The sequence below is a fragment of the Mastacembelus armatus genome, chromosome 6 (genome assembly GCF_900324485.2).
Source record: "Mastacembelus armatus chromosome 6, fMasArm1.2, whole genome shotgun sequence".
NCBI classification, from domain to species: Eukaryota; Metazoa; Chordata; class Actinopteri; order Synbranchiformes; family Mastacembelidae; genus Mastacembelus; species Mastacembelus armatus.
In genome coordinates, this window is record NC_046638.1 from 6062638 (window position 1) to 6086412 (window position 23775).

A 23775-nucleotide genomic window follows, 5' to 3' on the forward strand; every position below is an offset into this window, starting at 1 on the left:
CACTCCAGTCCAGTAGGTAGCAGTAGTGCAACTAAGTTGTTTTGCCAATCACCAATAAACATCAAGGAAGAAGACGAACACAAAGATGAAGGGAAAAAAGAAGAAGAAGAGGAGGAGGAGGAGGAGGAGAAAGAGAAAGAAGAAGAGGAAGAGGAGGAGGAGGAGGAGAAAGAGAAAGAAGAAGAGGAAGAGGAGGAGGAGGAGGAGAAAGAGAAAGAAGAAGAGGAAGAGGAGGAAGAAGAAGAAGATGATATCTGCAGAAGTTTTGTCAGACGAGCTGGAGATTTCCAGTCATCCGACTTGTTGCGCACTTTATATTAGAGATGGCCAAACGAAGCTTTTCTAAAGCAGTGAGGCTCGAAGCCTCTTATAACACTATGTTTACTAGTCACACCTGCTGGCAAAAGTAATGAAGTGCAGTCTGGTGATAATCAAGTCGCTTCCATACAGTGCCAATATTACTGATATGCTGATATGCTGCTGCTCGTTGTGCTTATGCTGAATTCATTGAAGATTCTTGCATGTTTTTATATTTTTGGTAGATAGATAGAAAAAACAATCTTGGTGTGTTTTAAGTAGGTATTATATAATTGTGATAATAGAAGTATGGAACAACAGCAAAGAAAGTATATTACTTTCCCTGTTGTCAGGATAAAATATAATATAATATATTTGTACATCCACAAACTGTCCACAGTTACGTGGTTCTGGAGGAAAAAAGAAACGAGGCCTCGCGTGGCACTGATCACGTGGCTCAGATAAATCCTCTCTGGCAGCGGAAGCTGCGGTTATTGCTCTACACACGTTTCGGCTCCCGGTGTCACGTTAAACGTCACGGCACGGCACTGCTCGTATGTGCTGTTATACACATATAACAGCACAGAGAAAGGATGGCAGCGGGCACAGCGCTGATTTATGATGAGGAGATGACCAAGTACAAACTGCTCTGGGTTGAGTAAGTAACGTTAGTTAACGGGGTTTTTACCGACCCTCATTTCTTCCCGTTATATTCACAAACTGACGTTGAGCGAAGTTACTGTCGGTCTAACAAGATGAAGCCCAACGTTACGAGCTACCTGACGTGATCATATTAGGCTATAGGGCATGAACATGTTTCCATTTAGCACGATTAGTAAACAGTTCCTTCTAATTTGTAATGGATGAATGAGTGTTGTCTAAAAACACTGCAGGAAGTGGGCTTAGTACAGTTTGTTGTTGTTAGACCGGTCTCTCCTGGCTCAGTCTGGCTGTTCTGGCCAGTAGAAATAACTTGCACTAGTAAAGGAGGTCAAAATCAGCATTAGATTTTAGTGCCATACTGTTAGTAATACAATAAAACACAAAAACAGCTTAGTAGGTGTTATAAAGGTGTTACAAAGGTGTTAAACATGACTTATAAGAAAATTAATTAGACCATAAAGTGACTTTTGATATGGCTGACAGTATGAGTTTTTGTGTTAAGGAGCCTTGAAGTGTTTTTGAACAGTTCCCAGCCAGTGTTTGTTTTTGCTAGTTAATGTTACTTTAAGAGCTCCAGACATTTGAAACTTTTCTGTTTAATTTGGCAAAGACAGTGATGTGTGCTCCTCATGTGGATTTGCAGTTTCACTGCTGACTGAGCTCACAAAAAGGGTTTTGTGCGATGGTCACATATTAACTCTGAAACTGCTTTTCAGCATGGATTATAAAAGGAAATGTACTTTAAGTCTTTTTTATTTGGATGATATATATACTTCTTTTCACGCAAAATATAACACATTATTCAAACTTGAACTCCATGTTCATCTTTCTCCAGCCCAGCATGTAAGATTGAAGCACCCGAGCGTCTCACGGTGAGTCATGAAGCTCTGGTCAGGAGTGGTCTGGCTGATCGTTGTGTCTCCATACCTGTCCGCGAGGCCACAGATGAAGACATTCTGCTGGTTCACAGGTCAGTCCTGATTTTTAATAATTTCTTCCACCTGGTTCAGTTAATTCTTCTAACTGTGGTCACTCAGCTACACCTTGCTCCTCCTAACAGTGAGGAATACCTGGAGGCAGTGAAGAAGACCCCTTACATGACTCTAGAGGACCTGAAGGAGTTCACCCTGCATTATGGTGACGTCTACTTCCACCCTGTTAGTCCTATTCTTAAGTGACTTTGTTTTGCAGCTGCAGTTCATCTGTATCTCATATTTGTGGTGGTTAGAGGGACAATTTTCTCAGGTTGTGGTGATGAAAGAAGGTGTTTTTCACTCGTATTTTGTCCTAGAATGTGTCTAATATATATAATAAATAGAATGTTGGGAATGTGTCCACGGCCATAATGCCACAATATAAACAATAGCACGCACGCACGCACACACACACACACAAACCCCCAAAAATAAATTACTTTATTACTTTTCTACATACAAGTTAATTACTTTATCAATTACTATTAATTAATATAATTTGAACAATATTAAATTTAATAACTTTAAATTAGAATAACTTCTGTAACAATTGAATTTCCCCATGGGGATTAATAAAGTGCTTCTTCTTCTTCTTCTTCTAGAACATTTATCACTGTGCCAAGCTGGCTGCAGGAGCCACACTACAACTAGTGGACAGCGTTATGATGGCGAAAGTGAGGAATGGCATGGCTCTGGTCAGGTGAGCCTGTCAACCAATGAGAGACCGAAGTCCTGATTTGTACCCGATGGTGTGCTAAGTGTGTATTCAAATACTTTATATGAGGAAGAAAATATTTATTTGAAAAGCAAATGAATTGAGTTTTTTATCTCTATAATAAACGGTGTGTGTACAATGGTCTAGAGATATTAGTCAGATGGGAATCTATTAATGAAGAAATACACAAAAATATTTGAGTCAGTTTTTTAAGAAAATTGCTAGGGAAACAAAAAATTAACTAGAAAAAAAAGTAAAAGTGGTCAGAAAGTAACTGACCAACATAACAGGCTAAAAGGGTTGTCTACTACTGAATTTTAATATTGGTGAACTAATAATATAAACCTCTATACAAATAAAATCGTGCTTAACAAATTACTAGATATCACTTTTTTTTTTAACTTCACATATTCTGCATTTGGTAACGTCATTAAGAAGCTATAAGATGTTACTTTGTTACTGACAAAGTGACAAAACAGCTGATAGATAAACTTACATTTCTCTGTCATAGACCACCAGGACACCACAGTATGCGCAGTGCGGCAAATGGTTTCTGTGTGTTCAACAATGTGGCCATAGCAGCTCAATATGCCAAGCAAAAGTATGGACTTAAGAGGTAATATGACTTTTATGTTTCTTTACTTTATTCCAGCAAAACACACTGTAATGTTCTGTTTCCATGTGTTTAATTATGTCTTTATGGGTTTTTTTTTCCAGAGTGTTGATAGTTGACTGGGATGTTCACCATGGTCAAGGGGTGCAGTATTGTTTTGAAGATGATCCAAGGTGAGTGTTTGCTAATGGAAGGATGCTGGATTTTATGTTGCTGTTGTCCACAGACATAAAAAAACTTTAACATCATTAACATTTTGTCACCAGCGTGCTCTACTTCTCATGGCACCGCTATGAGCACCAGAAGTTCTGGCCTAATCTTAGAGAGTCCGACTTTGACAGTGTTGGCAAAGAGAAAGGAGCTGGATTTACTATAAATGTGCCATGGAACGACGTAAGTATCCACAAATACTGTTCAGTTAAAATTATAAATGATTTGCTAAAAATGTTTAAAAATGTTTGTTTGAATTTTAGAATGTAGTGGAAAGAAAGTAAATATTTAATAGAGTTTGTGGTTTGAAGCAGACTTAAAAAAATAAAAGAAAAAAATGGCACAAAGTTCATTTCAATAAATTACATATAAAGCTACAACTAACAATATGTTTTCCATTCATGATGATTATTCATTAATCAATGAATAATTTTGTGTGAAGAATTGTCAAATTATCGTACGTTAACAGAGCTCAGAAGTGTTTGATGTGCTTTCTTAGCGTGAGCAAGAGGTAAAGTGCTATCTTTATACTGGCTCAAAATAAAATACAGTGATTAAAATCAGCACTGGTTCACTGCTGTTGATCAGCTAAATGTTATCAGCTAGTCTGTTTAGCTCTGGTAGTTGTGTACACAAGGTTGTGTGTGTGAATATGTTAATTAATGAGGTCTCTTGTTCAGGTGAGAATGCAGAACAGCGACTATCTTTCAGTTTTCTGTCACGTCCTTCTGCCTGTTGCATATGAGGTGAGACTGAAAGTTTGCATTTTGTCTAATAGATCATGTGATGTGTTAACTGAATGTTTTTTTTTGTTTGGTTTTTTTGGGCACAGTTTTCCCCAGACTTGGTGTTGGTGAGTGCGGGCTTTGACTCAGCCATTGGCGACCCAGAGGTACTGAATGTAAAGTAGCATAATGAAGCCTTAAATTTATCTGCAGTATCATTGCAGAACTACATTTTTGTAGTATCATCTGCATGCACTGTTGCAGCATTTCTTGACGTCTGCGTAGTATAAGACTCCCATGCTTTTACCATATGTTCCACTGTGACTTTATATGGACTTGAGCGGCTGCCTCTGATTTCAGGGTGAAATGTGTGCCACTCCAGACATATTTGCCCACCTCACTCACCTCCTAATGAACCTTGCAGGAGGCAAAGTGTGTGCTGTGCTTGAGGTCTGTTTGTTGTTTACACACACACACACACACACACACACACACACACACACACACACACATTCTTATAACAATCAAGATGAACATATCAAAATAGGCCACTCATTTCATTTTGGGAAATTAGTACAAAGTGCTAGTGACCTGTGGATCTTTTTAAAGGTTACATTTTGTGACTGTTTTCAGGGAGGGTACAATTTGACATCTCTTGCACAGTCAGTGTGTCAGACAGTTCAAACACTGCTTGGTGAACCTGCGCCACGACCTGCCAACCTTGAGGGTCCCTGCAAAAGGTCTGTCTCACCATCTATCACATTATATATAGTTAGGTGTCAAACAGTACCATGTGTGTTTATGTCTGACTGTAGTGCATTTATTTTTCTCTTTCAGTGCACTGGAGTCCCTTCACTGTGTACGTTCAGCTCATAGACAATACTGGTCTTGCCTCAAACACGCAGGTATAACATTCTGATGATTCTGTTTTTATTGTTTTAACCTCCCTTTTAGTTCTGTAGTCACTACTTCAGAAAGAAAGTTTTATTACTCTTTTCTCCAGCTGATCTACCTGCCTGTGATATAAGCACCAAGCGCATTAAGTTAGCAGAAGAAGAAGAAAATATGGATAAGCAAGAAGAAAAGAAAAGCACAGAGGAAAATGTGTGGTCACAGCCTCCAAAACGAATCAGTCCCCTTATCCGTACTGCTGTACTGCTCCCTGATGATGTGCCTTGCCCGGATGGATGTCAACATTTCAGTTCATCACAGGATCCTGACCCACACAACAAACAGAGGTATGGAACTGTGGTTGGAAATGCTTCATTTTATTTACCAGTATCCACACTAATCAAGTTTATTTCTTATTTATTCAGGAAGAGGTTTTGCCTAAATCAAAACTGTCTTCTACATTAATCAAAAATGTGTTTTTTCCCCTCGATAAGGGAGAATTTCCTCAAAAATGGAGATGACAGTGATGCTCTCACAACAGTCTCCAGTCTTATTGGCCTTGTAAAGAAAATGGAGAAGAATGAGGTACAGTCAAAATCTGTTTTGTCAGGGATCTTGTTTGTGCTGTGACGTGAGCTGCTCTACATTTTTGTATTGCTAATCTGCTAACAGCTGCAGGCTGATGTCACTATGTCTAATTACTGCTTCTCAGATCTGCAGTGGCTTGGCACTGGTCCATGACGTGTCCATGGCGATGATGTGTGTTGTCCAGCATGCTGCAGCTGCTCTCAGTAACCGGTATAGCAATGTGGAACCAAACCTTGTGTACTAACTGTATGTCTTAGTATGACTAGTGTGCTGTGATGCAAGTCCTGGTGTGCTGAGGGCGTTTGTGACAATCACATGTCATTTTTATGAAGTTTTAGAATCATCTCTCCTTTTCAGTTTAATATGTTGTGACTTGTCTGGTTTAAATGGGTGTGGGTGTGATTTGAAGTTTCAGATTAATTCTTTTAATTGTTTTGTTAAAGGTTTCATGATTAATATTGCCTACAACACAAAAAGTTTAAAAAGCACTGACCTAGACTATGTTGCTGAAATATTTTTGCAGAAAAATCCTTAAAGGAATAGTTGAAACATTTTGGGAAATGTGGTTATTCACTTTCTTGCCAGTAATTAGATGATAAGATTGATACCACTCGTTTAACTTTAGAGTAAATATGAAGCTACAGTCAGATGGTTAGCTTAGCTTATCAAAAACACTGGAAATGGGGAAAGAACCAGTCTGGCTCTGTCCAGTGGTAAAATCTGCCTGTAAAGCTCCTACAAATGTTCAGCTGTTCTATTAAATGTTAAGCTGTATATGTTTAGGTTTTCTTGGATTTTTAGGCTTATTTGTTTTTCTTATTTGTGCTGTCGCTAAATTAGATGATTTCTATGCATCTATGTTTTTTTCTTTTTATGAGCAATTTAACGTCACTGAAGATAGTAACTATAAAAAATCCTGTGGTGTCCAGGGTGTACCCCTGCTTTTCACATGAATTTTACATGTTTATTAAAGGGTTTGTTATTGTAAAGAGCACAGTATAATTTAATACCCCTTCTTCTCTTTATTGCAGGGTTTTAGTTGTGTGTCTCGGAGACGGGAGGGTACCAAGTCCTGGCACAGATGATGGGTGAGGATCATCTTTAAATGAATTTTAAAAGAAATTTATTTGCTCTAAGATAATACAAATGTTTCCATCTTTAGGAAAACACTTGTGATGCAAATAAGCAACAAGAAGTCTGATGAACAGAAATGCAAATATCACATTCCTGTGTGTCTGAAACAGGTAATTCATGTACTTGTTAAATCCTGTCACAGCATGAGGTCTTAAATATTGTAGAAAATAAATATATTTTAAGTTTATGTCCACTACAATACAATTGATGCATTTGATGAACAATATTCTTGAATACTGCAGTAGTTATTTACTGCAGTTGTGGCCTAATGGATAGGGAGTTGGACTTGCAACTCAAAAAAGTTGTGGGTTCGAATCTCAGGTCCAGCAGGAATTGTCGGTGGGCAGACAGCACCCTGTCCACCCTCAATACCATGACTGAGGTGAGCAAGGCACCGGACCCCCAACTGCTCCCCGGGTGCCGCAGCGCTGGCTGCCCACTGCTCCGGGTGTGTGTGCACGGTGTGTTTGTGTGTTCACTCACTGTGTGTGTGCTTTAGGTGGTCATAGAATTTCCCCATTGTGGGATTAGTAAGGGAATTAAGTTAAGTTTAATGAATTAATATATCAATACATCAAGTGTGTTTGTCCTCCCACAGGGCTGTGGGGACATGTCAGGGTTCATGCATGCTGTGTTGGGCCTCCTCCTGCCTCTGGGTTATGAGTATGACCCCAGCCTGGTTCTGTTGGTTCAAATGCCAGACAGTGGGCTTAGTGACAGTGTGTGGCAGCATCTAATAGGTTTGTTGCAAGGCCTAGCCCAAGGGCACACACTGGTACTCATGCAGGTAAGAAGGCTGTGACAAGTTTCAGGAAATCCATCTCATTTTTTGATAATGTGGAAGTACAAGTGTTTATTTTTGGTTCATTTTTGAGGCACCATGTTTTACATTAGTGCTCAGTCATTATTTTCATTTCAGGAGGTTGAGGGGGCATGCGTCAGGCCCACCGCCTCCTCTCTGCTTGGAGAAGCTGCGCCCTCTCTGGGGCAACTTCATGCTCCTCTACCAGAAGATGTGGAGGCCATCGAGAGCCTGAGACACAAACTAAAGGCTGACTGGAAACTACTGCAGACTACAGGTGAATTTGCATAAGTGGCCTCACAAACATTACATATGATATCTACAAAGCTGTTAAAATGATTTGTACAATATTAATTTGAATTTTTGTTTTCTGAAAATAGCACCAGAAACTGAAGACTGTGATGAGCACAGAAGCCGGCCCTGGCCTGTCAGTCAGGTGTTTTGATACATTTCTTGTCAGGTTTTAATGTGTAGCCTGAACTTCTATCATACACACTGTGCCCTAACATCCCCTGGAATTAGACTCCCACACATTAACACACTCAACACAGAGTTGTTTGTCTTTTATGATACTGTAAACATTTTTTTATATCAGGAATGTTTGGGTCAGCTGAACTAATACCATGACTCAGATTCTAGTGTGCGAATATACTTTATCTTAAATTTATTAACAACAAACTGTTGACTAAATAGTAAAAAAATGTTAGTGATTGAAATACTAGAGCTGCACATTTACTAGATACTAGATCCAGCAAGTATATGCTTCAGCCTTAATGCAAAAAAGGTAAAGATGAAACTGTGAAAAAATCATGAAGGATTAAGCAGATGCATCAGAATCTTTCATCACTACACACAAACACACTTGACAGATGTGCATCAGATCAGTGGAGATACACTAATATTTAACATTTTCTATTTAATTTTTAATTTTTTTATCTTTGAATTTTTTTTTTTTGGTATCTAATTCACATTGAATTGATTAAACTTGTATTACAGGTCGTATTAAATAGTTTGATTTGATTTTGCTTTGTGCTTTTCAACCACATGTAAATGATCTTAGATTCTTAAGAAGCTTAGTAGGAAGATTTGAGATTAAATTTCCTCCACGAGATGGTTACCCATATGCACAGTGAAATCTGTATATTGGTAATAATTGCCTTTTACATTTCATCACCTAGCCCAGAGGTTTGTACATTGAGGAATGACATTTTATTTTGTTTTTGTGGCAAATTATCAGCATAGTTCTCAGTCTTTATTAAGTCTTAGTTAACAGTACATAAATAAAACACTATGTTTACTTAACGGAAGTAGAATAAACTTTAGGTTAAGATCTTTTACTGAAGTGAAAGTGTCCAAACTACAGCAAAACACCAAAAATACTCCATTGTAAGTAAATGCCCCGAATTCAGAAGATCATTTAATCAGAAGTACATAAGTATTATGAGAACAATGTACTCATGATGCAGTTATAAATACAGTATATCAGAATTGTAAATACTATAATTTTAAAGGTAAAACTCTTGAATATTTTCTAAAGCAGGGCCTCTAATGGCTTCATAAAAGAATGAAGAAATATTCAGAATGATTAATATTAAATATCTTTAATGCTACTAGTATTTGTTAATACTGCAGTTTGATACCTGTTTCAATTGCAAAAGTATAAAAATAATATAAATGAATGAACACAAGCAGCGATAAGAATAGCTAGAACCAAGTGGCTGAATTATTATTTGCATGGTCATGTTAAAATGAATGAGTAAATTAAATTATTAGATTTTCCATTAGAAATATGTGAATTTCACACAAGGTCAAAACATTTTTTCCGCTAAATTGTTTAGAAAAACATAAATTGTTGCCATACAGTATGTACCATTGTACATCCCATTCCTTGTCCTGCCTATGGATGGCGCTGTGAGGTAAAGCAGATGAAGCTTTTACACGCACATGCGAGTCATTGGTGCGTAATGATGCGCAGCTGGCGCTTCTCTCTCCAGCGTGTTGGGTTTGTTGTCGGCCTGTGGGTTTGTCCGTTTTCGCTGTGATTGGATCGCATACCGGTCCCTGAATGCATCATAGGGAGGAGTGACATTATTCACGGCCCAGACAGAGGACAGAGGCTACAGGCTGCCCAGATAATGAAAGATGTCTTTGACTCGCAACACGTCTGCGACCTCGCACTCCGCCAAAATGAAAAAGGACGAATCTTTCCTCGGGAGATTAGGAGGAACCCTGGCGCGGAAGAAAAAGGCTAAAGAAGGTCAGTGGTTTAGAGGATTGTTTGTTTGTTATCAGAGATAGTTTAACATTAAAACGGCCTACATTTGTTTCCTCTGATGTTTCTGTCCATGGTGCTGCAATCACATGATCACCTGTTAAAACATTCCCTCTATGGCAGTGGCAGCTTCGTACATGACATTTAAACAGATTTAAAACGCTTCCCTGATAGGAATTTATAGTCTTGTCCTTCTTTGGTCTAATATTATCTAAACTGACAGTTTGTGTCAGTTGTAGGACCTCACAATGTATAAGTGGTTCATTTTTGAGCTCTGGTATTGTTCAGTATTGTTCTGCGACTCTGTGAAATACTTCTAGAGGAGTGAAAGACGAGACAAAGCTAAAGGACAATTCCACGGGCATTTGCCATGAAGTAATCAACATAAATAGACCTTATGGTCTCAGTGGTGACAGGAATGTAAGGTTATGAAGATAAAGGTGTGAGAGGATTACGTGCTTACTGTATTTTGGACACCAAATAACTTATTGTCACAGTTTTCCCAGTTTACCAAACTATTGTCTGCCCCCCACCCCCCCACAGGCCAGTCAGTGGGACAGCTGAAGGTTTTAACACCTCAGTGTGTGTGTGTGTGTGTGTGTGTGTGTGTGTGTGTGTATGTGTTTGTGCGTGTGCACACGCTCTCAGGCATGTGTTTATAGTCTCTATTAAAGGAGGGACCTTGGCAGGAGAAGAGAAATTTTAATTGTTTAATTCCATAGTTTACCTCCAAAGGTCAGGGGGTGTTATCTCGTTGTTAATCAGGATCACTTCAAAATCATTAAAATGTTGGTTCTTGTGTAGCTGGAGAGACAGTCTCTCTGTGCAGCCAAACACAGGAGAGGAAAAACTCCCACGAAGATGCCAAACATGGCAGGTTGGGAAATGTGTGTACAATGATGCACATCTAACACATCTAAAATATCTTCTGTCAGGACCTGACATGTTGACTGAGAGGAGTTTATTTTAGTGCAGTCTAAAGGAGGATTTTCCAAAAATGCTAGCCTGAATTTTTTGGGAAAATGATCCATTGTATATCTTCAGTGACGATGATATGGATTATACATTAGAGCAATTTATTGATTAATCAAAAACTAAATCAATACATTAGTTGATAATGAAGATATTTGTTAGTTGTTGTCCTTACCTAATATTGGCCTATGGAGTGGAATAAGATGATTTTGATCAAATGAAGACAGAAATGTGAGGAGGTTCAAAGAGAAACTCCCCAGGCAGCAACTTAATTATCTGATAACTGAAGGGTGGAGCTGTAGTATAATGAGCAAGTTAGAATAATTGTCTTCCTGCTTTAACTCTTAATACTCACCAGAATTTACTTCAAGCTAGATCTGCTATTTATAAAGGTAACTTACAGAATACAAGTAGAGAATAAATGTTAACCAGTGTTTTCCCAAAGTTTCCCGAAATGTGAGCTTGAAGGCATGAACACTATGACGAAATCCATCTATGTCAATTTAACACAGCAAACAATCCAGAATTAAACATAATAATAATAATAAGATGAATTAGCAATGAAAAGATTAGTTAACATTAATATAATGCTTCATAACATTAATATATCAATCTTATTAACCTCACATGACCCCGTGTAAGGACGGAATATGGGGCCTGAGTGCTAAGGGTGAGAGAGTTTAAGCCAGATGTTAGTGCGGGTAAGGCTTTATTGAATGACACCAAAATAAAATCTGAGTTGTTCCCTCAACCTACTGTTAGAGACCCCTGTAGTCTTCATTTTTGCTTTAAGTCAGTGCTTTAGCTGCTAAATTCTGCATAGCCACAGTGCCAGTGTTGGCGAGCTGTGATGCTTTTTAATGCAGCTTGTGTAAGAGCAGTGCCGCTGTGTGGTCAAACTGGATTAATGCTCAGATGATACACAGGTTATTGTAAAGGCAGAAGAGTGTTGTGATGCTAGAAATAGAAATCAATATGACAAAACAAAGGGCTGGCAGCTCTAATGTTGCCAAGCTGCTGCTGCTGTTGTAGTGTCTGTTAGTTTTGGGTGTGGTGGTGCTCCGTGTTTTTTCCAGGGAACAGCCGACACAGATGAGTTGCTTCACTTCTGCTGACTTATGTTCTTAAATTATTGTTAGCTTGTTAGCAACGACATACATGTTTTGGTACAGCAATAAACACATAAACCACATAAACCCCTTTTCCCTTAACTGTATCAAAAATGATAGAAAATGTTGCGTAAGTATTGAAAAACATATAAAAGAGAATTTATCTGGGCTACTTTTTTTTTTTTTTTTTTTTTTTAAAAGATACTGTTATGTGCCTGGTTTTGCATTTCCTGATAAACTGAAAGGAAGTCTGCATTTCACTGACAAGGCACAAATCCCTTTGTCAGCAACAGGCAGTGCAGTAATAATAATAGTTTGGTCAGAGCAAAAAAACATTTAGCTACATAAGGACTCAGGATGAGTGTCAGGGCACATCCTTACTCTATTAACCTGATGTGAAGAGTATTTACAGCCTAAAAATACGAATAATAATTTAAAAACACAGTACGACAAATGGACACTGATAAAAGTAAGTCATCTTGACTTTACCTATTCATTTTATATTTGTAGCTTATATCTATATTTATAACTAAGAGAGAAATTCAGAAGATTATGCAATAATTAATGTATATATGCATACATCAAAGTATGACACAAACCAATATTAAAAAGTACAATTTCACATTATTTTTTTACTGTTGCTCTGTATCTTTTGCTCTTTGGTATGCAACACTGGGGATTTTCAAATATATCCTGATGTGAAAGCAGAATAAATTAAGTGGAACAGCTCAGGAAAAGGAACACAGGTGGACAGACAGATTCTCATGCAATAGATTCTATATGCACAGAGTAGAGAGAGGTTGCAGTGGTAGATTTACAAGTAAAGTAAGTAAACATTGAGTTTATGACAACAAATAAATATTAGGCTTAATGAATTCAGTCTGCTGAAGGCTCCATGTGGAACATACTCACTCATGTTACTCACTGGTTCCTGTGTTGTTGTAAATAACTAGAGCTATATTTAAGGTCTTACCCCTCTATACTGCAGCATTATTTATATCTTTTGCTGTGCCACGGTGAACCACCTCCCCCCTCAGTAGCGGTGGAACCAAATGAGATGAGGTCGATTTCAATCTGCTTTATGCTGTTGTTTATGATGATTATAATTCATAGATTTTTCCCTCTAAAGCCAAAGAAATGTGTGTGTATGTTGTTACTGTTGTCTCGAGTAGTCGCCATGTTCTCTTACATATCACTTTGCAGTGCCCCTGAAGAGCTTTTTACATGAGTCTGTGTAATGGAGGCTGCATAAGTTAAATCTTCTTGACAGCAAGCTTTGTTTTTTTTTTTTTTTTTTTTATAGAATTAGTAATTCGGTTAGCAGGAATACAGCCGCTGTCTGCTTGATCATCGGCTGCAGCAAAACATATTAAAGGCCAGATGCACAGTGCGAGGGCTGAGTTATTCTCTGAAACAAGAGTATTTCTCATACAGCTGTATTATTACTACACTACACCTAATTTAAATGGTCATACTGTTAAAACAACAAAATATTTTTGAACATGCTCCTGAGGGTTAAATCAAAATGCTTCATTCATAATACATGTTGTACAGTATATTAGTCGATATCTAGTTGATACTGTACCTGTCATAGGTCAGTGAAGTCTGTCATATATCCACTGTTTACTAGCCCAGAGGTTATTAGGTTATTAGTGAAGTACAGTAGGTTTGACTTGGTCACTTATGTCCAGTGTGAGGACTCCTTTCTGTTACACACACACACACACACACAAACACACACACACACAGCCCTCGGTGTCTCCGGTAACTGGATCGCTGTGGTGGGGTGGAGGGTTGTGACAGAAATAAACACGTGATGATGCCCCTGCCACTGCTCAGCACCACTGCCTGCATTTCACACACACAACATATGCGCACTTCATTTTCTACCTTCGCTCGCTGCCATTAGGGGGAATCCGGACCTTTAATAGTAGCGATATGGCGGGGCTGCTGTGTGGGACAAAGAAGAAGAAACAAGGTAATCTGGTTTCTGCTTTTAATGTTTGGCTTTGAGGAACTTGACAGTGGAAATGGGGAAACAGGACTTGTTACCTTTGAGTTGTGTGGGTAATGATGTGTTGTGTTGGTTGTTGTGAGAGATCAACAAAATGTAAGTATGAAATTGTAATTAAACTGAGTATGTGCACATATATGTACGTTTTATGAGGATTGGTCTTATATTTCTGAACTAGAGAGTCAACTACATGTTTTGTTTTTTTTTCTCATTTATCTTTCTGGATGAATGTGCTGCAGTGAGTGAGTTGTATTGTACAGTGTTAGTACTGTTTATTTGCCTGTGTGAAGTGCCAACAGTTCTGTCCGGCCCAGTATCAAGCAGCAGCAATGCAGTCAGATGGAACCAGAAGGAAAAAGCAGCTCAGTTATGATGAAATGCTACAAGCCTGCTTTCTAATTACTAAGCAAATTGCCGATCTGTAGTTAGATTCAGCTCATATGAGAATGCAGAATCAGATAGGAAACCTGTGGGAACTCTTCTTCCTGAGGTAATTCTTCATTTCCTTTGGAAACACTTTGAAGTTGTGGTTTTGGTCAGTTTGTACACTAAACACCCTGCTCTGGTCTTTTTGTCATTATTTTCTTAATTAGAACATTTTATTTCACACACTTTTAATGAGAAAAAGCTAAAGTGCACCCTTTTACTGTTCACATTTTTCTTTTTCAGCTTGGTCCACCTCAGAGGCTTTTGAAATAGCAAGCAAGTCAGTGAAATGATAGATTTGAGGCAGTTGATTGTGCTCCAGCCTGTTGCAGACCTCACAAATTGAAAAAGCAGGATGATAAAAGCAACATGGCCATTAAGAGAAGAAAGCCTTTAAATCCCTAGAGTGTCTCTCTAGTCAGAAGGAAAGCATTTTCAGCAGAAATTGATTTTGTTTCAAAGCTAGACTCAAAGTGTGTGTGTGTGTGTGTGTTTTAATGTACTTTCTGTGTGTCATGCCACCTTTTAATTAACTTTAATATCCCCAGTTTAAAACTAAATTGTAATTATAACCATGAGTATTTTGTCTATTTACAATGGAAAATGAATAAACAAATACTGGAAAGTGCCAATATCCATGAGGAAAAATGACTTGATTTTTTTTAAATACGCTGTTGATGGACACTCCTGCCTTATAAGGCAGTTTATTGTTGAAAGCAAGGTGACACAGTTTCCGAGAGAAAAATTGAGGATGTGACAGAAGCAGCTCAAATTTTCTAGAAAGATACTTCTTTTATGTTGTTTGCAAAGTTTTTGCAACAAACACAATCAGTTCATCCGTCACACACGATTCTGCGTGAAATGTTTTAAAAAGTGTTTAAATTCAGTCAGTACTTTATACAATACTTAATTCAAGCTTGGATTCTGAAGCCAAAGCAAGTTGACATTTTGAGTCTATTGATTCTTTAAAAGCTCTAAATCATCACTTGATTGAATCTTCATTTATTTGTGTTTATTGACAGGACTGGGCCTTGGGCCTTATGTTTTTTTTACATGGGTTGTCTTTGTATTTCTAGTGAGTGATCTCCATGAGGAGGGGAAGAATGCCATCAATGCTCCCATGCTTCCTACAGGGACTGGCATCCATCCAGAGGACACGTTGCTGGGTATATGCACACATAAAAACATATGCGCATGTAAAAAACAGCTTATTTGGAACTCACACTGTGCTAAAATGCTATTGTTGCCTGAATGTCTAAAAACCTTGTCTTCATGTATGACTAGAGGTTGTAGATTTATATATTCAGAGCTGTTTTGCAGCTAGTTGACAGGTTACTAAGGTCAGTGAATAGGAATATGAATATAACACATGTTGACTAATGGGGACTTTGACAATGGAGCAGCAGGAAATGAAAGTGGGTGTAGTCTTTCTTGTCTTCAGTCACATGTGAATCACTGTTGAAATGGGGGTGATATGAACATTGTGCCTTTGTTTTTGTGGTTATATATTTGTGTTTATGTGAGACAAAAGAATATGGCTGTATGCAACATTGGAGATAAACATATAAGAAATGCCCTCATGTGTTCACTGACTTACTTTATTTCTTCCACATTCACCAGAGGAAAATGCCGAGAGGATCATGTTAGACCCAACGTCACGGGAAAATCTTAAATTTAAAGATCTTCTGAAGGTAGCTTGGCAATATCCCTCTAGCATAACCAGAGCAGCAAAAATATGAAATTGGTAAAAGGAAAAAGTTTAATTATATTTTGATGTGTGTCCAGGTCCTGATCGACTGGATCAACAGTGAGTTGGAAGAGGACAGGATCATAGTCAAAGACCTGGAGGAGGATTGTTATGATGGGCAAGTGCTCCAAAAGCTGTTTGGTGAGAATCTGACCTCTTCAGCAGCTCTCACAGCATCGAATTGCCATGTACACATATAAAAATTGATAGTACTATTAGTTAAAGAAAGTTTTGAATTCCTTCTATCAGTCAACATTAAGATTATTTTAAATCTAGTGTTTTGGTTACAGACCCTCATCAGATATCGAGCTCAGAATATGAAACAGCACATTAATGCAAGACACTGTAGCAACCAATGGGAAAAAATCACCAATGTCTGAGACAGTTGTGCCATCAATAATTTATGGTGCAGTCTAAAGTGGTTGGTGGAGCTCGTGGCTCTAATATAAAGATGTTGTTTCGTAAGTGAGTTTGGTGCCTGACAAAGATCTGTGACAGAAATATTGCATTTTCAGTAAAGCTGACTGTTTCTTTTTCCTGCTAATTTGTCTACCAGCTGTGCATTAGACAGTCCTTGAACTGGAGTATTATTAGTATATTGGCAGTGGGCTGTTGTATCTTGAATTAGTAGTAAAACACTTTGATAATGACAACTGGTGCAAGCAGTTTAAACCAACATTTCTTTCAAAATGTTAACATTAACAGTGTTGCTGTTGTGTGTATTGGGTGCTTCCCCCTTGTGTTTGTTATTCGTTATAGCAGGCTGAAAAATGACGTTCAGATTCCTCCTTAGTAACACGTACTAATGAATTACAAATGTGCTCCTCTTCCATTTCTTACATAAAGCATAGATTTTCTTGTATGTAGCTTTTTAATTCAGCATCATGATTTACTCTGTGTTTTTTGTATAATCAAAGGGAGAAATCTTGTGCTCAAACTGTGACTGGTTTTATCTTTGCTGCCACTTATTGCCCCCATTGTAGACACCAGCTAATTATTCCAGCCTGACAAAAATTTTCATCGCATATCAAAAACACATAAGAATAAAATAATAAAGCGTGAGTTAATGCAAAATAGGAGAGATGACTACATATGCTGTTAAAGTGTCAAGAACAGCACTTAAAACACATAGCAGGAAACATTTTGAAAATTAAGGTGTGATCTTTTTCTTTCTGTTAAAGCCCACTTTATTGTTCACACTCCTTTATCACTTTTGCACCTTATGTAATCACACTCTTTTATTGCATCAGTGCCCATTTTGGATTTCTTTTTTTATCAGTGTTGCTGGTACCTTGTTTTATAATATTTGAACCCACGCACTTGAGATGAGTCTTCTAAATCCTTTTTTTTCTTAGTTTCCCTTAGAGCAAAAAAAAAAAAAGTCATCCTCTCCAAGTCATCTTTGTTGTCGGCAGCCACCACATTTGCACATTTTCAAGATCACCGTGTCCTTGTTTTCCAGAGAACATAATCCACACTGACACAGGCATACAAACATTTCATTGCACACTTTTTTGATTTCAAGTACTTTTTCTAACTTTTGGAAATAAAAGTAAGTTTTCATTGAATTTCTTGACTTTAAAATTCGGTGTATGAGTTCTTCTGATTTACACCCACACACTAAGCCCCTAATTCAGAGTGCTCTTTGAAGCACAGACTTTGCTCGCTTATACTGTACCACTGCTCGATTCTCTAAGTAAGTTTTTCCTGATTCTCTCCCTTATATGGGTTGTGGTTTCCTGTGTGTTTAATCTGACATTCCTGCTGTTGACAGAAAAGTTGTCGGGCAGGAAGCTGAATGTGGCCGAGGTCACCCAGTCGGAGATTGGCCAGAAGCAGAAGCTCCAGACGGTTTTGGAAGCCGTTAACGACCTGCTGAGGCCTCATGGCTGGAGCATCGAGTGGAGTGTAGACTGTGAGTTTTACATCCATTTCAGTGACTTGCTGTTTGGATATATCAGTGTGGTACTTCCAGAAAGTGGGACAAAAAAGGTCAAAACTGAAGAGGCCAGAATATTGTGAGTTTAAACTCCTAGTGTACAAATACTGAATTCTGCATTTCCCATAATGCATCTCCTCCGTTTCCTAAACATCAGCTTCATTTAAACACCATACTTCCAGTTTGTAACAGGCTCTCTCGGATTCACAGCCGACACATCTGTTTTAAGAGCTGCCAAGTATTGTTCTAGAAGTGTTTTTCCCCTTCCTGTATTCTCATTTGTATCTCCCAACACGGAAACTCCTTGATGATGATGATGATGTTGTTATGGCATGGCAGGTGGGGCCAAATACCCATGAGTCCCAGGTGTTGTTGCTGTGCAAAGGAAACCAGTAAGAAGCATGAATTGGATCATCATGTAATTGAAAATGCTTCAGTTAACGAAGTCTGGCTCCACAGGTGCTGAATTCTGTCAAAACTGCCACAGAATTTAAAGGGAACTAATTCAAGCAGTAGATTGTGCTTTTAGTTTTCACTGTACACTGTAATCTTTAACTCTCTCTTGTCATTAGTGATTCATGACAGACATTCAGGCTCAGTGACCATTGACAGATAAATTACTTTTTTAAATTTGCATTACAAATGGTGGTTGTTTAATTCTGTGCAGAGTTTGGAGAAACTCTGAGGATTTCCCTCTGGAGCTAAAGCCAGAGCTGCATTAATTCATGCTTCATTAATTGTTCACTTGCAACTTTTTCCCTCTTTTGTCTCAGAAAAAACACCAACTATTGACTTTCGTCTTTAGAAAATGGCTCATATCATTATGTCCTTTTTTTGGTATCTCTTGCAGCTATCCATTCAAAGAACCTGGTGGCTATTGTCTATCTGCTGGTTGCTCTGGCTATGCACTTCCAGGCTCCCATCAGACTGCCTGAGCACGTGTCTGTACAGGTGGTGGTGGTGAAGGTAAAGAGTTATCATGCTCACATAAAGTGGTCATTGATTATCCTTATATGCATTAATATATCTTCAAAATGGAAACTTAATTAGATTAACACGCTGCATACAATTTCTGTCATCTTTCATTATTCGTCATCAACCCTATCTGTATAATTAAGTAGCATAGTGTAGCATGTGTAATATAGAGTAGTGAATGTAGTTTTTTGTTATGTTGATTTTGTTTGAGCAGAAACGAGAGGGAATCCTGCAGACCGCTGTCGTAACCAAGGAGCTGACTAGCACCACAGAGTAAGAGCTGATAGTTTCCTTATTAAAAGTTGTCCCTTTTGATTCAGTTATTTAACGTTAATCATATTTCACTGTTGTATAAAGTATTTGGTGGCTACAAAATTCTACACACTGAAGGGACAAATGAATAGTTTTTGAAAATCTTTTTATTTTTGCTGCTGCTCTTTTTCAGAATGATGATGGGACGATTTGGTAAGTCCAAGTCACAGATCTGTTTCATGTTACAGTATTGTGGAAATGTTTCTTTACTTTTTTGTTTGTTTATTTGCTAAAAGGAAGTATTCATATGCAATGAAATCATTCTTCTTTAAACAGAGAGGGATGCATTTGACACATTGCTGGATCATGCACCTGATAAGCTCAACGTGGTAAAAACGGTAAAAAAAGACCTGTTTTGCCTGGTAATAGAGTAATCACGTGTTTCAAATTCTATTTTAAACAATTATGTGATAATATTCTCTCTGTTCTCTTGCCAGTCTCTCATCACCTTTGTAAACAAACACCTGAACAAACTGAACCTGGAGGTTACTGAGCTGGAATCTCAGGTATGAGATTTAGTAGTTTTCTATGGATTCATATTATCATCCTAATTAGTAGTATATGTGTTATGCAACATATAATCTCATCGTTGCTCTGTTTGCACGCACTACTTGGAATTCAATTTTCAGATAGATATAATCCAATCTGATCTGCTTATGCAGTTTTAGCTATATATCTGAATGCATTCTGCTATCTGTGTATGTGTGTCCAGTTTGCTGATGGAGTTTATCTGATTTTGCTGATGGGGCTGCTGGAAGACTACTTTGTCCCTCTGTACAACTTCTTCCTCACACCTGAGAGCTTTGAACAGAAGGTGATTTTGCCTTCAGAATGTGAAATTTGCAGATCAAATTGGAATATTTGAAGCATATGAAGTTTCCATTTTGCTTCCCTTTAGGTCCACAATGTGGCATTTGCCTTTGAGTTAATGCAGGATGGAGGCCTGAGGAAACCCAAAGCCAGACCAGAAGGTATTTTATAGACAATGCATTGCATTATTATGAGATTAGAAAAAAGACAGAAAACATGAATTTTCTGAAGTAGGTTTTGTGGAGGCTGGCTGATATTATGAGTCTGTTGTACACAACAGCGAAACACTTCCTGTAAAAAGCCATTGAATAACTGATGTCAAAGAGCAGCAGTCATGTTAAAGATTGTCCAGTAGATGGAAACCTTGCCTTACCTTTAAATTCTAACACTGGACACAGTATTGAGTTCATTTATCCTTGAGCTGCACTTTATTGTCCAGTTTGAATGAACAATCATGTTCTTTTTTAGGGTAAAACAATCAAAACAAGACCTATTATCTTTATGTAGTTATGATGAAGTTTTCACTTTTTAGGATTTTTATGCATCTTAGAGTTGCACTCTTGTGTTCTCATACCCCCTGCAAAACATATTCATGATCACATACATATATGATCTAAGTATGATCTAATACAACTGAGTTGACTTTTGTCTTGACTTGAGTTGTTTAGTCATGTCCATATTTTATATGACATTGAAAGAGCAACACACTTTTTAATGTATTTGCAACAAAAATATTAACATTCTGTACATTCAGTGTCATTGAAGGTGAGAATGATCAGTACCCACTCAAATATCTCCACACGCAGCTGAACTCTTCAGTGAATTACTCTGATGTGCTTCCATAATTATTAGAGCCACTTTATATTACAACTGACCTCTCTGTGTATTTGTCATCTAAGATGTCCACATTTTATTCAAGTTTGCATTTTGTTCGGTATTTTGTTGTCACACATTTAGTATCCGATATTCTATATCACATTTTAATCACATGTACTGAATTATACATACCTATTAAATAGCTCTTTTGTTTTAAATTGACTTATTATTGTTTTATATTGATAGTAATTAATCTGATATCTAATATAATTAATAAGTCATATTCCTAAACTATTTCTGCATATCTATCTTTATTCCTTTATTTCTATGTACAGCCTAGGGAAATGGCAACCAAACATTTCACTGCACAATGCACTGTTTAATTATGTAACAAATGAATATTTATATGTTGAACTAATATAATCTAAAGTAGATTCTATGTAAAATTGGTTTCACTCTGAATGTAATAATACAAATGCTTTTTTCCTGACTAAGCCAAAATGGAACACCCTTTTTTTTTTTTCTCCAAAACTACTTGCAATAACTAATTGCATTTTTTTCAGCAATTGAAATCATTACAGCTATTATCCTCATAGCTGCATAGCTTTACCTCTATTACAGTACACAGTATGTGTTCCCAATTAGTACACGGTTTGCTCAGGTTTGTGCACATCTGCAGCTTAGCTGTAATTACAAAATAAAAGTAGAAAACCTAAAGCCATTAATGGTATCAACACTGTCACCCCAGCTAACAGGGAAATGCAGGTGATAAGCAGCTTAAGCAATGCTAGTTTAAACTGTGATGCAATGACAGGGCTGTAACAAATGGTGTCTCTCTGGAATATTAAAAACATATTTCATAGTTGTGCTGACTAATTACAAAAACAAATAAGCACTTAGGTAGAACGGCATGGTTCTGGGACAGAACAGAAACAAATTTTCTGTCTTTGTATCTCCCCTTATGAAGTAATACATCATACACTGATCATTTGCAAATTCATGCGAGCTATTTTGAGCTGTATTTTGTTTCCAAAATTACAAATAACATTTAGATGGGAAGTACTCCCCCAGCAAACATTGAAGGGGCTTCTTTGCATTGTAAATATAATTTTATGGTTACACAGACCATTTATTTTGTGCCTCAGTGTTCCAGTAATCCATTTTTGTCCATGTTAAAAGCCTAAATGCAGTGTTCTTCCTGAAATCTGTCAAAGAAGTTCCAGTTTGGCAAATTCTAATGATCTCTGCTTTGTCTCAACGTTTTGTTTTACAGATGTTGTCAACCTGAACCTCAAGTCCACCCTCAGAGTCCTCTACAACCTGTTCACCAACTACAAAAACTCTGAGTGATCAGTTTCACTAATAATATTGCTTTGAACACTGCCCTGTGCCTACAATGATGTTATGCATTACCAGTCTGGACACTGTAGGAGACCCGCTAGGACTGAAAGTCATTGTGTGGTACTTAAAAAGACCCAGGGGAAGCCTGAAAAGGCTCTGAATGCTAGTATTTAATCTTCCCCAAATGTCAGTATTTATTCCTTTCTTGAATGTTAACTGCAACCCAGGAAACTCTGCAATCTTTCTGCTTCATTTGAATACACAAGCAAAAAAATGGGAGGGCAGAATGTTAACTGATTACCCTCCACCACAGATTATTTTAGAAAGTTCAAAATAATGTTAGAATATCTACAATGGTTTATATAAATGTTAAGAATAAGAAGAACATTTTTCTGCTAATAGTTTAATATTACTAAGCAGTATATATGATATTATATGTATATGTTATTAACGGTACATCTGCCAATGAACTTAACTTTAAAGCCTAAATGACATTAGAAGTTGCCTGTGTCAAGTAATGGACGCATTGTGAGCCAGTGGGTTCACAAAATATGTTTTCAGCTTTCTTGTTTGTTTAATTGCTTAGTTTAGAAAAAAAGTGATTTCGATTGTTTATGATCGACATATCATAGAGAAATTACATTAATTTATAATTTACGCCTGCTAGCTTTCAGTTGATAATCCTAATTCAGAGTGCAGCCACTGCCATTTGGTTTTAACGCTGTTACTTAACAGCACCAATTTCTGTTCACAGAAATTAGTCGTGTATGGTTTAGAATATTTGTATGCTGATTTGGCCAAGTTACTGTGTTTTGCCGCGGCGGTGTTGTTTACCATTGCTGCATTCTTTATGCGTTAAAGTTGAGATATTTAGCTGTCACTTCCTGTTTAAATGAATAGTTTGACACTTTGGGTAATATGCCTGTTCAGTAAAGTGTATTTCACAACATGGCATTACTTTAAGAAACTTGAATATTTTATTACACAGTACTGTACATGAAAATGCAGCTAGCTAGGCTTATGTTAAAATCATTTTTCTCAACAGCAGAAGGAGCTGTGAGCAGTTCTTACATATGCACACTCTATTTCAAGCCATAAAGCTGATGCTGTTTCCTGCCTTAAGTGCAGCATGCCTTTATCATCCCAGGAGACCCCCAGTCAGAACACCTTCGTATTGACTGGCCTTTCAGATGAGTCCCCGAGGAGGCCTGGCCTTCTCACTGCTCTCCTAAAGCCAGCAGTGCCACCTGGAAACCTGATGAGATGTACAGTGTGTGCATTTTAGAGTCAGGCTGTATTATTGAGAGTTGATGAGTTAATCTTGACCGTGCTCACGCTGGATGGCTAACCCCTGTGCATTTTTTTATCTTGACTATCAAGAAATAAATGCTTGGAATCAAACTGAATGAGAATTTCATTTTATCTTTTAC

General features: G+C 37.6%; 2 protein-coding genes across 7 annotated transcripts; both read left to right on the forward strand.

Annotated features, from left to right (window-relative positions):
* Positions 1-173: 173 nt before the first annotated feature.
* On the forward strand, positions 174-8729 carry hdac10 (histone deacetylase 10). Of its 3 annotated transcripts, none has more exons than XM_026311857.1 (20): positions 174-955; positions 1796-1930; positions 2021-2117; positions 2537-2634; positions 3161-3265; positions 3367-3435; positions 3529-3655; positions 4153-4218; positions 4305-4364; positions 4558-4647; positions 4831-4937; positions 5035-5102; positions 5201-5435; positions 5583-5673; positions 5801-5886; positions 6708-6764; positions 6839-6920; positions 7409-7597; positions 7730-7889; positions 7993-8729. In XM_026311857.1, exons 1-20 carry the CDS (start codon positions 891-893, stop codon positions 8055-8057), a joined length of 2052 nt encoding a protein of 683 aa, XP_026167642.1. In that variant the 5' UTR covers positions 174-890; the 3' UTR covers positions 8058-8729. The 3 variants fall into 3 exon arrangements, with proteins under 3 accessions (XP_026167642.1, XP_026167643.1, XP_026167644.1); XM_026311858.2 differs by lacking the exon at positions 174-955 and adding an exon at positions 1003-1696; XM_026311859.2 differs by lacking the exon at positions 174-955 and adding an exon at positions 1003-1696 and having other exon boundaries at positions 2021-2097.
* Positions 8730-9615: 886 nt separating this feature from the next.
* Positions 9616-23746, forward strand: parvb (parvin, beta). Of its 4 annotated transcripts, XM_026310416.2 has the most exons (14): positions 12315-12434; positions 13875-13943; positions 15482-15571; positions 16026-16096; positions 16191-16293; positions 17927-18067; positions 18942-19057; positions 19281-19339; positions 19512-19531; positions 19655-19716; positions 19816-19884; positions 20091-20192; positions 20277-20349; positions 22278-23746. In XM_026310416.2, the coding sequence occupies exons 1-14, from the start codon at positions 12419-12421 to the stop codon at positions 22352-22354; spliced, it is 1068 nt and encodes a 355-aa protein (XP_026166201.1). In that variant the 5' UTR covers positions 12315-12418; the 3' UTR covers positions 22355-23746. The 4 variants fall into 4 exon arrangements, with proteins under 4 accessions (XP_026166200.1, XP_026166203.1, XP_026166201.1 ...); XM_026310415.1 differs by lacking the exons at positions 12315-12434; positions 13875-13943 and adding an exon at positions 9616-9869; XM_026310418.1 differs by lacking the exon at positions 13875-13943 and having other exon boundaries at positions 12293-12434.
* The last annotated feature ends 29 nt before the right edge of the window (positions 23747-23775 follow it).